The 15,679-nt window shown below is 45.6% G+C and overlaps 1 protein-coding gene and 1 non-coding gene across 2 annotated transcripts; one reads left to right on the forward strand and one right to left on the reverse strand.

The window, feature by feature from the left end:
* Nucleotides 1-1,306: 1,306 nt before the first annotated feature.
* Nucleotides 1,307-15,319, reverse strand: LOC115134933 (bromodomain-containing protein 8-like). The gene is made up of 18 exons (XM_065023341.1): nt 15,097-15,319; nt 14,356-14,452; nt 14,056-14,125; nt 12,684-12,733; nt 12,351-12,473; nt 12,138-12,218; nt 11,980-12,044; nt 11,438-11,580; nt 11,026-11,217; nt 10,776-10,863; nt 10,363-10,544; nt 9,441-9,628; nt 9,169-9,347; nt 9,008-9,045; nt 8,113-8,240; nt 7,942-8,026; nt 7,279-7,656; nt 1,307-3,141 (listed from the first exon to the last, which is right to left on the reverse strand). The coding sequence occupies exons 1-18, from the start codon at nt 15,113-15,115 to the stop codon at nt 3,052-3,054; spliced, it is 2,196 nt and encodes a 731-aa protein (XP_064879413.1). The 5' UTR covers nt 15,116-15,319; the 3' UTR covers nt 1,307-3,051.
* Nucleotides 15,320-15,339: 20 nt separating this feature from the next.
* trnaa-agc (transfer RNA alanine (anticodon AGC)) lies at nt 15,340-15,412 on the forward strand. The gene has a single exon. It is a non-coding gene; the product is annotated as a tRNA-Ala (tRNA).
* Nucleotides 15,413-15,679: the final 267 nt, after the last annotated feature.

Consider the following 15,679-nt stretch of genomic DNA (forward strand, 5'->3'; position numbering starts at 1 on the left):
TTTACAATAACGGTCTAGGAACAGTGGGTTAACTCCCTTGCTCAGGGGCAGAACGACAGATTTTTACCTTGTCAACTCGGGGATTTGATCTAGCAACCTTTCGGTTACTGGCCCAACGCTCTAACCACTCGGCTACCTGCCGCCCACTAATATGTATTAGTGTACCAGTCAAAAGTTTGGACACCTACTCATTCTGTTTTTTATTTTATTTTTACTACTATGAAAATAAACGCAGTTGACAGTGAGAGGACATTTCTTTTTTTGAGTTAGTACCAGCCAAAAGTACGGACATGCCTACTCGTTCAAGGGCTTTTCTTTATTTTTAATATTTTATACATTGTAGAATAGTGAAGACATCAACACTATGAAATAACACATATGGAATCATGTAGTAACCAAAAAAGTATTAAACAAATCAAATATATTTATGTTTGAGATTCTTCAAAGTAGCCACCCTTTGACTTAATGACAGCTTTGCACACTCTTGGCAGTACGGACATTGCCTCCTTGCAGCATGCCTAATGCACATTCACGCAGATAAGCAGGGACCCTGTGCATCTTTCTTTTGGTGTTTTTCAGAGTCAATAGAAAGGCCTCTTTAGTGTTCTCTAAGTTTTCATAACTGTGACCTTAATTGCCTAACGTCTGTAAGTTGCGCATGTTCTTTAACATAAACATACCCAGGTGTTAGAATGGCCAAGTCAAAGTCCAGACCTGAATCCAATCGAAAATCTGTGGAAAGAACTGAAAACTGCTGTTCACAAATGCTCTCCATCCAACCTCACTGAGCTCGAGCTGTTTTGCAAGGAGGAATGGGAAAAAACTTCAGTCTCTCGATGTGCAAAACTGATAGAGACATACCCCAAGCGACTTACAGCTGTAATCGCAGCAAAAGGTGGCGCTACAAAGTATTAACTTAAGGGGGCTGAATAATTTTGCACGCCCAATTTTTCCGTTTTTGATTTGTTAAAAAAGTTTGAAATATCCAATAAATGTCGTTCCACTTCATGATTGTGTCCCACTTGTTGTTGATTCTTCACAAAAAAATACAGTTTTATATCTTTATGTTTGAAGCCTGAAATGTGGCAAAAGTTCGCAAAGTTCAAGGGGGCCGAATACTTTCGCAAGGCACTGTATATATATATACACACACACACACACACACACACACACACACACACACACACACACACAGAGTCCATTTGGAAAGTATTCAGACCCCTTGCCTTTTTACAAATGTTACGTTACAAACTTATTCTAAAATGAAACTACCCACAATACCCCATAATGACAAAGCGAAAACAGGTTTAGAAATGTTGGCAAATTTATTACAAATAAAAAACAAATACCTTATTTACATACGTAATGAGACTCAAAACTGAGCTCAGGTGCATCCAGTTTCCATTGATCATTCTTAAGATGTTTCTACAACTTGGAGTCCACCTGTGGTAAATTCAAATGATTGGACTATATAAAAAGGTCCCACAGTTGACAGTGCAAGTCAGAGAAACAACCAAGCCATGAGGTCGAAGGAATTGTCCATAAAGAACACAGTGGCCTCCATCATTCTTAAATGGAAGAAGTTTGGAACCACCAAGCCTCTTCCTAGAGCTGGCCAGCCTGGCCAAACTGAACAATCGGGGAAGAAGGGCCTTGGTCAGGGAGGTGACCGAGAACCCAATGGTCACTCTGACAGAGCTCCAGAGTTCCTCTGTGGAGATGGGACAACCTTCCAGAAGGACAACCATCTCTGCAGTACTCTACCAATCAGGCCTTTATGATAAGAGTGGCCAGACGGAAGCTACTCCTCAGTAAAAGGCACATGACAGCCCAGTTGGAGTTTGCCAAAAGGCACCTAAAGGACTCTCAGACCATGAGAACAAGATTCTCTGGTCTGATGAAACAAAGATTGAACTCTTTGGCCTGAATGCCAAGCGTCACGTCTGGAGGAAACCTGGCACCATCCCTACGGTGAAGCATGGTGGTGGCAGAATCATGCTGTTGGGGTGTTTTTCAGCGGCAGGGACTGGGAGACTAGTCAGGATCGAGGAAAAGATGAACGAAGCAAAGTACAGAGAGAGTCTTGATGAAAACCTGCTCCAGAGTGCTCAGGACCTCAGACTGGGGCGAAGGTTCACATTCCAACAGGATAACGACCCTAAGCACACAGCCAAGATAATGCTCGAGTGGCATTAGGACAAGTCTCTGAATGTCCTTGAGAGGCCCAGCCAGAGCCCGGACTTAAACTCAATCGAACATCTCTGGAGACCTGAAAATAGCTGTGCAGCAACTCCGGGGTCTGAATAGTTTCCGAATGCACTGTATATACTGGTGTTACACCCAAGCTTATGGCGGGAATCAGTTAAATCACACGCTGTCGACAATGTGCCCATTTCCGATTGAGCCGACATGCAGCATTTACCATAAATGCCGTCTCCACGAACTTGGGAACATTGCCTTTAAATAGCGCATTGTCGACAATGCTCAAACAGATTGCCTTAGAGTCCCAGCCTTAGTCCTTTTTGTGGGATTTCCTTAAAACAAAACAAAACTCACACACTACCTGGTTTGCTAAGTTGGGGGACCACAATCTTGCAACAAATATGTATTATTTTGAAACATTCATTGCCTTTAAAAAAGGCACCATATGTACACGCCTGTACAATACTATACAAAGGACTTAAACTCATGAAACACATACACAATGCAAGGTATTTCAGTTTTGTGTTGACAGACACATACAGTACGACCCTGGTCATCTCATTCAGTCAACTGTTCCTCACTCTGTTTCTCTACGTCACAATGCCTTGCTCAGTTTAAGAGGGGGACTCGATTCAGGAGTTGGAGTATGTGTTTCTCAGTGCTGGGGTTGCGTTTACTCTAAACTGCAATTCAGGAACTGCATTGCTCTCTCAGCCAGACACACCGTGTCCAGTTGAAGTGAGAGGACATGAAACGACATTGACCCAGACTGTGGTGTCCTTCGTTACCTTAATCAACTGGGACATGACCATGGATAGGGGGTACCAATCAGTTGTACTCCATCCAGAGTCATCCGCAGGTGCTCCCTGCGACTAATTTCTTCATCTTCATCTTCAGGTCAGCTTCTATGGCACAATGGCGCCCCCTGGTGCCCCCATCCTGTAGAAGCACAGAGAGGAGATGGGTTAACTCTGGTCCAAAGCCATCACCCTAGACAACACCGGACAGACTGGCCCTCATATTTAGTGTTTGTTTGAACATGATAGGAAACATGGTTCAACATTTAGACTCAATGCAACTTGCAAACGCATGGGTCAATTAGCTTGTGTGCATGAAAGTTAGCGAGACAATTTGTGTTTCTTTGCCTGCGTGTGTTTTTAGGAGCGTATGTGTGTGAGAGAGAGAAAGAGGGAGAGAAAGAGAGGAAATTTAAGAAAGAATACTATAGAGCAGGGGTATTCAATTTGCCTGTCTACCCATCCACATCGCTCCCACATCGCTCCGGCCAAACGCTACTCCCGCTAATGTTTCTTCTCCATGATGAGTCTGGATTTGCTTCTCGAAAGCGAACCCATTCTGACCGCTCTGATTTGTCCCCGGAAACCAATGGGCTGGGCCAGAGCCGGCCTACACGAATCACGTCATTTTTGACGACAGCACAAACAACTTCCTGGATAGCAGGTTCAGCATGGAGTGATCGATAAGAGCAACGAAAATCAAACTCAGGATTCAATCGGACTTGGGGCCAGAATGCAAATACCCCAGCTGTCATCTTGCAGCTCGTAACCTGCAGACTGGGTACTTACAAAGAGAGAGAGAAGGAAGGCAGGAGAGGCCATGGGGACACTGTCCTGTGAGAGGACAGAGGATAGTCAGAGAGAGGGAACAAAGACACACAGAACAAGGAAAGAAGGGGAGTCGTGGAGCACACACAGTGACACACTCCAAAAGAAAAGAGAACTGCATCATTTTTTTTTTAAAGACAGACCCCCTCCAAAAAGATTGAGAAATTAGGTGCATCATATACAGAAAAACATGGAGGGTATAAAAAAAGTGAACACCACCGGTCATGGACACTATAAATACTGTATAGAATATAAACCTGTGGGAAGCAGGATCCATCTTCTCACAGGAGTGGTCCAACAACTGACCCAACTCCTTCACTTAAACGCAGGTGGGTAACCAATTCCTCACTTGGATTGTGAAGATATCGTTGGAGCCTTTTTGTTGTTGTTGTGATTAACTAAATATAAGCATTCCATCTTAAAACGTGAGCTCCAAAATGCAACAACATGAACCATGTGACTTTTGGCCAAATATGAATATTCTGTAGCACTGCAAATAACTTTAGTTTCAAATACTATAGTATAATACTCGTAGCAAAAATATGTATCTTTCATTTACAATCTGTAGAAACGACGAGAATAGAGAGGTTGAGAACTTTCGTGAAACATCACAGTGGAAAAATATGCGGCGGCTAGAAATCAAAACTGGACGAGATAGAGAAAGATGGGAGGGGTTGAGGGTAGCTGAAGCCTGGGCCTAAAAACAAACAAAGGATAACTATTGTAAAATATACCGTCTGTAGGAACTGGAAGTAGAAGCCTAAGTATTCACTAGTTTACTCCAAATATATAACACATATGGAATCATGCAACCAAAAAAAAAGTGTTTAACAAATCAAAAATATAATGTTATATTTGCAATTCTTCAAAGTAGCCAACCTTTACCTTGATGACAACTTTGGACACTCTGGCATTCTCTCAACCAACCAGCTTCATGAGGTAGTCACCTGGAATGCATTTCAATTAACAGGTGTGCCTTGTTAAAAGTTAATTTGGGGAATTTCTTTCCTTCTTAAATGTGTTTGAACCAATCAGTTGTGTTGTGACAAGGTAGGGTTGGCATACCAAATTTACCAAATTAGGTCTAAGACCAAGTCCATATTATGGCAAGAACAGATCAAATAAGCAAAGAGAAATGACAGTCCATCATTACTTTAAGACATGAAGGCCAGTCAATGTGGAAAATTTCAAGAACTTTGAAAGTTTCTTCAAGTGCAGTTGTAAAAACCATCAAGCGCTATGATGAAACTGGCTCTCATGAGGACCGCCCTAGGAAAGGAAGATCCAGAGTTACCTCTGCTGCAAAGGATAAATTCATTTGCGTTACCAACCTCAGATTGGAGCCCAAATAAATGCTTCACAGAGTTCAAGTAACAGACACATCTCAACATCAACTGTTCAGAGGAGACAGCGTGAACCAGGCCTTCATGGTCGAATTGCTTCAAAGAAACCACTTGAGCCAAGAAACACGAGCAATGGACATTAGACCGGTGGTAATCTGTCCTTTGGTCTGATGAGTCCAAATTTGAGATTTTTGGTTCCAACCGCCGGGTCTTTGTGAGACGCAGAGTGATGATCTCTGCATGTGTGCTTCCTACCGTGAAGCAAGGATGAGGTGTGATGGTGGGGGGGGGCTTTGTTGGTGACACTGTCTGTGATTTATTTAGAATTCAAGGCACACTTAACCAGCATGGGTACCACAGCATTCTGCAGCGATACGCCATCCCATCTGGTTTGCGCTTAGTGGGACTATCATTTGTTTCTCAACCAGACAATGACCCAAAACACACCTCCAGGCTGTGTAAGGGCAATTTGACCAAGAAGGAGAGTGATGGAGTGCTGCATCAGATGACCTGGCCTCCACAATCACCCAACCTCAACCCAATTGAGATGGTTTGGGATGAGTTGGACCGCAGAGTAAAGGAAGAGCAGCCAACAAGTTCTCAGCATATGTGAGAACTCCTTCAAGACTGTTGGAAAAGCATTCCAGGTGAAGCTGGTTGAGAGAATGCCAAGAGTTTGCAAAGCTGTCATCAAGGCAAAGGGTGGCTACTTTGAAGAATCTCGAATATAAATATATTTTTTTGTTTAACACCTTTTCTGTTACTACATTATTCCATATGTCTTATTTCATAGTTTTGATGTCTTCACTATTAGTCTTTATTAAAAATAAAGAAAAGCCTTTGAATGAGTAGGTGTGTGTTTAAACATAAAGGGGGATTGGAAATGATGCAGACAATTATACTGATAGAAGCCACAATCTATGTGCAATATTAAAGCTGATCCAAAAAATACTATAATACAAATTGAATCTGCCCCACTAAATCCAAAACAACTCATTCTAAACCCCCCCACCCCTAAACCTTGAGCCTCTCTCCTGCTTTGAGACTATCTATCAGCCAGAGACACTGGAGAGGAACACAAGGTTGGAGCGCTGCCATGGCTATGTCTTTACACACATTGATGCAGTGAAGTGGGGTACACACACACACGACAGACACACACACACACAACAAACACACGACACAGATACAAACACAGATCAATGAAGCTAACAAAAAGCTAACACACACAAGCGTAGAAACAGAGGCAGTGAAAAGATGAAGAATGAAGGATGAGAAAGAAAATATCAGTGTGTGTGTGTGTGTATCAGATTGACAGTTGAAATTTAACCAGATTACATATGCATAGCCTTACCTACACTATCACCAGTATCCCTGACATTGATTGGTACTGTACTGACCTTGTATACAGTGTAGTTTCTGGTGTGTATTTATTTTATATGACTTAGTATTACTGCATGTTGAGGAAGAGCTTGCAAAGCAAGCATTTCACACCCCTGTTAACACCTGCTGTATCCTGTGCACGTGACAAATCAACTTTGATTTGATTTCAACGGCGTGGACTCGCAAGGGATCTTTGTCTCGCGTTGTCCCTAAATCTGCACAGGTATGGGTGCAGTGCGTGCGTTTGACTATTTTGTGTTTGTGTCTGTAATGCAATTCAACAGCATTAGAAGTATTATCGGAGGGAGTCAGGTTCCTATCTACTATCATGAGTTCATCACCATCTAAGCCCATGAAGCCCACCAACTGTATGGTCTCCATCGAGAGCAACTCAGAATGGAGACTAGAGAAGGATGTCAGTGGGGAAATGGATCAAATTAACACCGAAGCACATGATCATGCATTACGAAAACACCCATGACTGACATACATGGCGCCCCTCCTATAAGATCTAGGAGTGTGTTTAGCTGCCTTCCAAAAGGTAAGAGACTTGTGTCCTCTCCTTTCCTCTGCAGTTAAACAGATCCCTAATCTGTCGCTTCTTGCATCCCCAAATCCTCACTTTCCTTTCCTCTCCTAGACTCTCCATTCCCAATACTCTCTCCTCTCCTCCCACCCCCTATCTAAAGACCCTCCGTCCCGTGCGGTCCCACTGAGAGGAGCACCTTGTCCGAGGGGTCCTGCTTGCGGGTGCTCTCCTGGCCCCTCAGGCTCTTGACGCTGATGCCCGACTCGGAGGTCTGCATGATGAGCTGTGTGGCCAGGAACTGCTGGATCTGCTCCAGGACGTCCCTCTGCATCTCCAGGGCCATGTGGAACACATCATGGTCACAGCTGTTGTACATCACCGTGTTCTGGAACATCAGCATGATGTCCCGCTGGAACTCTGCCGTGGTGCGGATCAGACCGGTTTCAATGCTCTTCTTAATGGTGGACAGGTCCATGGGCCTGGGGCGGAGGAGAACGGAGATGGTCAGAGTGTCCAACAGGTCCATGGGCCTGGGGCGGAGGAGATGGTCAGAGTGTCCAACAGGTCCATGGGCCTGGGGCGGAGGAGAACGGAGATGGTCAGAGTCTCCAACAGGTCAACTAAGGGGGGGGGGTGACCAAGCCAGCAGAGAAAGCGCCTGTCGTCTGTGTCAGTGGTCAGTGCTTACCTGTGCACAATACTATGATACCCCGGGGCAATGTCATCAGTCACAGGCTGCAGGAACACATTAGCATACCTGCGCCAGGAAAACAGCAAGGGCATCACTTTCAAAAGCTAAAATGAGAGGCAGGCTGCATGGTCCTGCTGTAGCCCTGGGTTCCATGAGCGAGCTTGTTACCTGTGATTGGCGGCTGCTCGCCATACCAGCATGATGGCTTTCCTCCAGAGCCTGTCTGGCCTCCTGGTCCTCAATGCACATCGAACTGCATAGACCAAGAAAAGGAAGAAGGAGTTTTGACGTGATATAGACATGCTTGGTGGTGTGTGTGTGTGCGTGTGTGAGACTCACAACTTGGAGGAGGCAGGGCTGCTGGGGATAGAGTCTGCGGTGGTGTGGAGCTGCAGAGAGGAGGCTGTGTGCAGACTATAGCTGTCCTCTTTAGTCTCTCCTCTACGTCGCTCCCCCTCCTCTTCCTCCTTCACACGCAACACGGGTACAGAGACTGAGTTAGATACCTACAGTAGAAAAGAGGAGAATCCTTTGTCCTCCTGATACTGAGCAAATTCCGCTCATCGGAGTATCTCGCACAGGCTTTGAAAAAGGACCTGCTAGTGTATACTTCCTCTTCCAATTATAATGTGTGGGAGGTCAAATGAACAAAAAACTATCTACCAAATCAATTCATTTGAAAATGTTGATTACTTCTTCTTGTCATTACCATTCACCTGATGATTCACCATTTACTGCTGAGGTCCTGACCTGTTGCACCCTCTACAACCACTGTGATCATTATTTGATCCTGCTGCTCATCTATGAACGTTTGAACATCTTGGAGAACAACCTGGCCTTAATGGCCATGTACATTTATAATCTCCACCCAGCACAGCCAGAAGAGGACTGGCCACTCCTTAGAGCCTGGTTCCCCTCTGGGTTTCTTCCCAGGTTCCTGCCTTTCTAGGGAGTTTTTCCTAGTCACTGTGCTTCTACATCGGCATTGCTTGCTGTTTGGGGTTTTAGGCTGGGTTTCTGTACAAGCACTTAGTAGCATCTGCTGATGTAAAAAGGGCTTTATAAATTAATGTGATTGATAATAAGACAGGACTTTTTTGTTATTAACTTATGATGGGGTTCCCTGGGTCGCCTGGGCGGGGGTACCTTGGCAAGAAAATGTTGAAGAGCCCTGTTCTAACAAAAGGAAAACAGGTCTCAGCTCAATCTGTTCTCTCTTCAGTGGGACGTGTACCTTGGAGTGTCCTCTTGTCATGGAGCCACCCTCAGAGTCTGAGGGAAAAAGGGAAAAGAGAGAGAGAGAAACAGGCAGTCATGCTAAGAACACAACAGGTTGATTTTGGCATCTTCTATGGCTGTCAGTTTGATGTGCCAGGGCTAGGAGTGTGTGTATACCTGCGTGTGGTGTGTCAGCTCCTTGCTGCATCCACTCTTCACTCTCACACTTGATGGTGGCATGGGGAGAGACAGGGCTTCCCTCCCCATTGGCCCCGCACATGACCCCATGCTGCAGACGAGCGCCAATAGGCTGGCTGTGCTCCAGCATCATAGACGAGCAGGAGGGAGAAAGGCCACTGATGCCCAGGGGGTGTGTACCCTGAGGTACAGCTGTTCTGGCTGTCACATGCAGAGGCCCCACCCCGTGTCTCCAGGCTCTCCCTCTTCACCTCCAGACTGCCGTAGAGGGGGGAGGAGTAGGAGGAGGCTTGTGGGGCCCGTGTGGGGGTGGCAGGGTTAGACTCAGGAGGCTTGAAGGGCCCGGGCTCCCAGGGGGGGCCAGACAGGGCGTCTCCTCACACAGGGACAGAGCGGCCTCCACTGCAGCCGCATCCAAAGCTTCTGCATTCTCATCACCCTATAGGGTGAGAGATTAGAGCCGGTCACTTCATTTTTACATTTTTTTGTCATTTAGCAGGACACTCTAATCCAGAGTGACTTCCAGGAACAATTAGGGTTATGTGCTTTGCTCAAGGGAACATAAACTGATTTTTCACCAAGTCTGCTCTGGGATTCGAACCAACGACCTTTCGGTTACTGGCCCAATGCACTTAAAACGCTAGCCTACCTGCACCACTTCAAAACACCTCAGAAAGACCTATTATGTAGTTATTATTAGAGAGAAGGCTGATATAACTATGGCTTTATAGGCAGAACAGGTATCCATCAACGTTTTTAGGTGCACGAGGCGGAGGACGAGCACCTTATCCTCAATGATGGCGATGATGTCCCCCACTGTCTCCAGGTCCAATTCATCTCCCATGTAGGGTACCGTCACTAGGCCCTCTTCTGTCCCCTCCTCTGGGCCAGACGGGGAAGCCTCCACCCCTCATCCCTGCCTATATACAGACACGCACACACACACACACACACACATATATATGTAGTATTAACAGCCTTATAATATGATTCATATTCAATCTCTGCGTAAAGACAACAGATGGAGGACATGATCATGGTGACAGGCTTCACGTTCATGTCGGAGGAGATGAGATGGAATGAGATGCCATGTACAGTAGTGTGGTGGTCAGTTGAAAAGACACAGAAAAGATGCTGGGGAGGAAGTGACGACGAGAAAAGAAGGAAGAGGACCTGTATAAAAGCAGAGGGAGGGAACGGGAGAGACCTGTGTGTAGTGAGGCGGGGGAGTCCATAGTGGGGGGGTGCAGCAGCAGTGAGAAGGGCACTGGAGGAGTCTGTGCTGCTGGCCAAGGAGCCCAGCGGAGCTGAGAACTGAGGCCCGGCCTCCAGCAGACGAGAGAGTGTAGGGGCACCTAGCGCACACGGACACACACACACACAACACAAACATGCAAAGCGCACAGAGCCTTGATCTATAATCACAAATGCCACGCTAAGCAATACAACATTTTTACTATTTGACTACCTAAGTTTAGCAAACGCATACATGGACAGGTACACATCTGCAAACATTCTAGAAGCAAGCTTTCTGCTGGGTGTTTATGCAATGGCACAAGTGTATGTGTGTGTGTGTGTGTGTGTACCTGTTGCTAGACAGCCAGGGAGAATGGAGCCTGTGAGCTGTAGGTCATGTGCTATTGTCATATTACCAGGCAGGTCACCATCTCCAACCTATAAGGCAAACACAGCACCTCTGTAACTGCAACCGGAATCATCTGACGATGAGTCTGAGATGTTGAAACGGCTCTATGGGTCGTTACATGTGGATGTTTTTCAATAGTATGGAAGTGAACAATCCCTATGGCATAATATAGTGTTTCCTCTCGGACATACCAGTCTGGGGCTTGTGGGTATGAAACTGCCTTTCTTCAGTAGCTCAGAGAGGAGAGGGGATGGTGGTGGCGTGGCTTTCTGGCCCAAGAGCTTCTTTTGTGGGGAGTCATCCAGAAGAGTGCCCAGGCCTGACTCTGCACCAACCATCCCACAGGCCTCAGTCAGGGGCATGAACCCTGCTGCTTCTGGGGTCTACGGAGAGGAGGGGGGAAATGAAGTTGGGAAAAGGGAAAAGGAGGGATATAACATGCAAGGGAGTAGGGCAGGCAGACCGAAGAAAAGGCATTTCGTGTAGCATGTGGCAGCACATCAAATTGACAATGACAAATTGACAAACAGAATGTTTTTACTGAACTCCAATCATCTCTCTACCTGCCCCTGCCCCGTTCCCCTGTAGCTGACAGGGACTCACAGTCACTGAGGTGCTGGGGTCCTCAGGTGTGCTCTGGGGTATGTCCCCTTGGCAGAACTCGAGGCTTGGCGAGCCGCACCCCGGGGGAGAGCGCACGGTCACACTTGCCACTCGTTTAGGGGTGTTCTTCACCGCCTGTCTGGCTGGAAGGGGGGTGGGGCGTCGGGGTGAGACTGTTCTTAGTTTGACCAATCACACTACAGTTGAGGCACTAATGACTTTGACCCGTGTTTGTGGCTGTGTACACATCCATCTCAGCCTTAGACATACTTTCTGATGGAGCTCCTCATCCAAACCCCTTGGCATGATATTTATTTCAACATCCCCGGTGGGTTTATTGAATCATTCAACAAACATAAAACGCATCTGAATCAACCTGTATACTTCCTGGTATATTGAGTTCTACAAGGTCTGGAATAAGACTGATACAAAGGGGTGACCAAGGAGCAATAGAAGGAAATAGTGTTATGTTTACTGAGCAGGTAAAGGAAAGCTACAGGCAAAAGCAGCTTGTGATGTGCATGAAGTGGGTTATGTTTTACCTAGATAGGCTGTATCTATGGCCTTTCTTTTCACGTCTGCCTCCTCCTCTTCCTGTTTCTTCTTCCTGACAGGCACAGAAAGTCATTTTTCCCCCCCAGAAAAACGACAAATAGATACAGGTAATGAGATACAGAAAGAGTAACAGAAAATCTCATACTGCACAATCTCTCCCCGTAGCTCCTCAAGTTTGGAGTCCAGGTGCCCGGCTTGGATCAGCTCTGCCTCTTTCTTCAGCTTCCTGTGAATGCAGCAGACCAACAGTTGACATCAGTGTTGGGTCAATAAAGTAGCAGCAAAGATCTACCGAAGGCCGTGAGTCTCTTGAATAGATAGTCCCACCTCGACCAGAGATAGCACAAAGCCTGTGTACCTGTGCTTCTCCTGTGTGTCTCTGATCAAGCGCTTCAGCTCCTCAATCCTCTCTGCCGTGAGCCTGCGCACGATCACATCCTCCGCCGTCTCCACCACCTCGCCTTTCTCACCCCGCTTCCGTCTGGCGAGAGATACCCGCGTCATGAACATAACCCAGACAAGATCATGTCATCCATAAACCATTAGCTGCCTCCTTCAGACTAACACGCTAGCCACACTCTCCGTGTTCTCCGACCCCTCTCTGGTCGTAGGAAATGCAACAGCAGGACCATCACAGATCCAGTCGCACACGGGAAAAGACATCGAGATAAACGGTGACTGCTGTGCTCACTTTGGGGTCTCTGTCGTCTCCAGGAGCTCTGAGTACTGGGAGGCACAGTGCTAGATGAAAAGGAGAGCGATAGGGAGAGAGAAGAGTAAGCCAGTTATTTCCTTGAATTCAACAGGCTGCATATACACTGAGTGTACAAAACATTAAGAACACCTTCCTAATATTGAGTTGCACCACCCCCTTTTGCCCTCAGAACAGACTCAATTCGTCGGGGCATGGACTATACAAGGTGTCGAAAGCGTTCCACAGGGATGCTGGCCCATGTTGACTCCAATACTTCCCACAGTTGTGTCAAGTTGGCTCGATGTCCTTTGGGTGGTGGACCACTCTTGATGCACACGGGAAACTGTTGAGAGTGAAACACCCAGCAGCGTTGCAGTTCTTGACACAAACTGGTACCAACTACCATACCCCGTTCAAAGGCACTTAAATATTTTGTCTTGCCCATTCACCCTCTGAAAGGCACACACACAATCCATGTCTCAATTGCCTTTGGGCTTAAAAACCCTTCTTGATCCGGTCTCCTCCCACTCATCTACACTGATTGAAGTGGATTTAACAAGTGACATTAATAAGGGATCATAGCTTTCAGTCAGTCTATGTCATGGAAAGAGCAGGTGTTCATAATGTTTTGTACACTCAGTTTATTGACAATCCAGGGCAGTGGAAAAGGACAATGATGGAAAATGAACAGGGCTCGGGAAAGTACAGTTAATATACAAAGTACCAGTGTTTCCCCAAGGATTCTTTTCAGCAGCAGTGGAAAAGTTAGTGTGAAGGGGGCGGGGCTGTGGGCGTGACCATCAGCACCGTTTTAGAGGCCCTCCTCTTGGCAGCAGAGACAAAATGTTGCCATCTTAAAGCTAATTTCCTGCAATTCTACATATTCTTCCATGGCTTATGTCATGTTTTATGCTATCTGAGTGACTCAAACATTATAATTAAATCAATGGGGGTCCCATGCCATGGCATTTTTTTTCCCATTTTAGATTCTCCTCAACTGTCTAGTTTTTATTTTGATAATTGTTAGTTCTCAAAGATGATCTTGTTTAAAAACATATTGGTCAATTACATTTTCTATACACTTTATATCTGGTTTTAGTTGTTTAACTTTACACTGAAAACATGTAACCATTCCAAAAACGATTATCTAAAATAAAATAAGAAATAAAAAATGAAAACAGCGGTGTGCTGTTGTTAAATGTATATAGGCGAACCGTTGAAGGACGCATGCCACCAATCTCACTCAATCAACCCTTCCGGCAAGAGTCCATAGGGTTACTGCATTGTGGGCACCAAGGCTAATATATTTTAGATGCTATCATCAGGTTCTTGTTTGTTCATGGTGTTCATCTATTGAAGCATAGCCTACCTTTTGTGAGAACCAGTCAGGGGGTCGTCCTGCGTCTGCAAATGGTTTGATGGCACGACTGACAGACACCCTGTGGGTATGGATATCCTACATTTACAGCATCACAGTTCCTATTCCACTGACCAGTTCTATTCGAAAATCTTTCCTCGCATAATCAATTGCCTGACAATTACCCTATTGCTTGTTTCCATTTATGGAAGTCTTACTCAGTGAAAGTTGGTGGCTGGCTAAGATTCGACTGGTCTGTCCCAAAAAAATATTAGAGTAATATGATGTAGGTCGACAAGCGTGCTGCATTACCAGTTCTGGTCCCCACTCTTCATGACAGAGGTGGCCAAGCACAGCTTCTCCCTCACCGACCATGGCTCCGTTGGCCCCATGGCAAGCAACTTGTGTTCTGCAGATAAGGAGTGGATAGGGGGGGACGCCCACTTATTAGTCAGGACAGGTAATATATGTTTTTAATCACATTATATTTTACAGGTCAGGATGTCCCAAGATCCTGCAAAACAAATCCCATTGTGTTAACTAACAATTATATAAGAAGATCTCAGATAAATAACTAAAGAAGGTTAGGCCACACTGAATACCAAGACTCTACCCCATGTACGGACGGGTGAAAATAAATGTTTTGCACTAGCTAGAGCTAGCCACCACCTTGAGAGCAGTGTTACGAAATGCCCTACGAATATTTCAAAAGTCAGGAAGCACCCATAGCAACACCTTTCTAAGCGGACATATGAAACTATTAACTTCCGCACAAATACGCACAAGCACATACCAGCAATGTTTTGCTGGTGACTTACTATAGCTAACTAGCGAGCTTCTGCTAACTGGTCAGCTAACGAAGAGAAGAGTGAGCCATTCATTCAACGCTCGTGCTAGCAGGGGTAGGCTTGTAAGAAGTGACCGATCTGCAATGCCGTCCAACTTTAGATCAATTGCATGACTATCGTGTGCAAACGGTTCATGAACACTTGGATGCCATGCATTAAAAAAGCATATACAGTATCTAATTTGACAGCAGGCTCATTTACTCACTTCCAACCCCGCTCGCCATCTTCTGGTCATACAATTACTCCACCCACCCAATATGACTCAGTACAGTATAAACCAAATTAGATCATTCAGATGAATAAGGGAAATGTTAGTTTTGCGTAGACTCACTGTGGCTGCCGCTGTGTAGAAGTAATAAGTACATTAACTGAACAATTTCCAGCACCATAAGTGATGTGTTTGATAACTATTCGTTTATAAACCAATGTGGTCCCGTATTGACACATCGGGGGATTAGCTCAAATGGTAGAGCGCTCGCTTAGCATGCGAGAGGTAGCGGGATCGATGCCCGCATCCTCCACATTTTTTTGTGAATTAAAAAATGCCCAAAGTCGCATCTTAATAAGATAAATACCCTGGCCCGTGTACAGTTATTTTTTAAAATTGCTATTCCTCTCTGTAAGGAAGAGGTCGGGATTCGGGACATTTGGTACAGGTAGTGTGTGGCTGTGTGCTTAATCTTTTCCTCCAGCGATGCTGCCTGGTTCAAGTTTTCTTTTCAAACCCTCATTGCTACATTGGTGACAGAAATCCCACCCCTGTACTCACAGCATATAGTGTTATTGCT

The sequence above is a fragment of the Oncorhynchus nerka genome, linkage group LG10 (assembly GCF_034236695.1).
Source record: "Oncorhynchus nerka isolate Pitt River linkage group LG10, Oner_Uvic_2.0, whole genome shotgun sequence".
In the NCBI taxonomy this organism is placed as follows: domain Eukaryota; kingdom Metazoa; phylum Chordata; class Actinopteri; order Salmoniformes; family Salmonidae; genus Oncorhynchus; species Oncorhynchus nerka.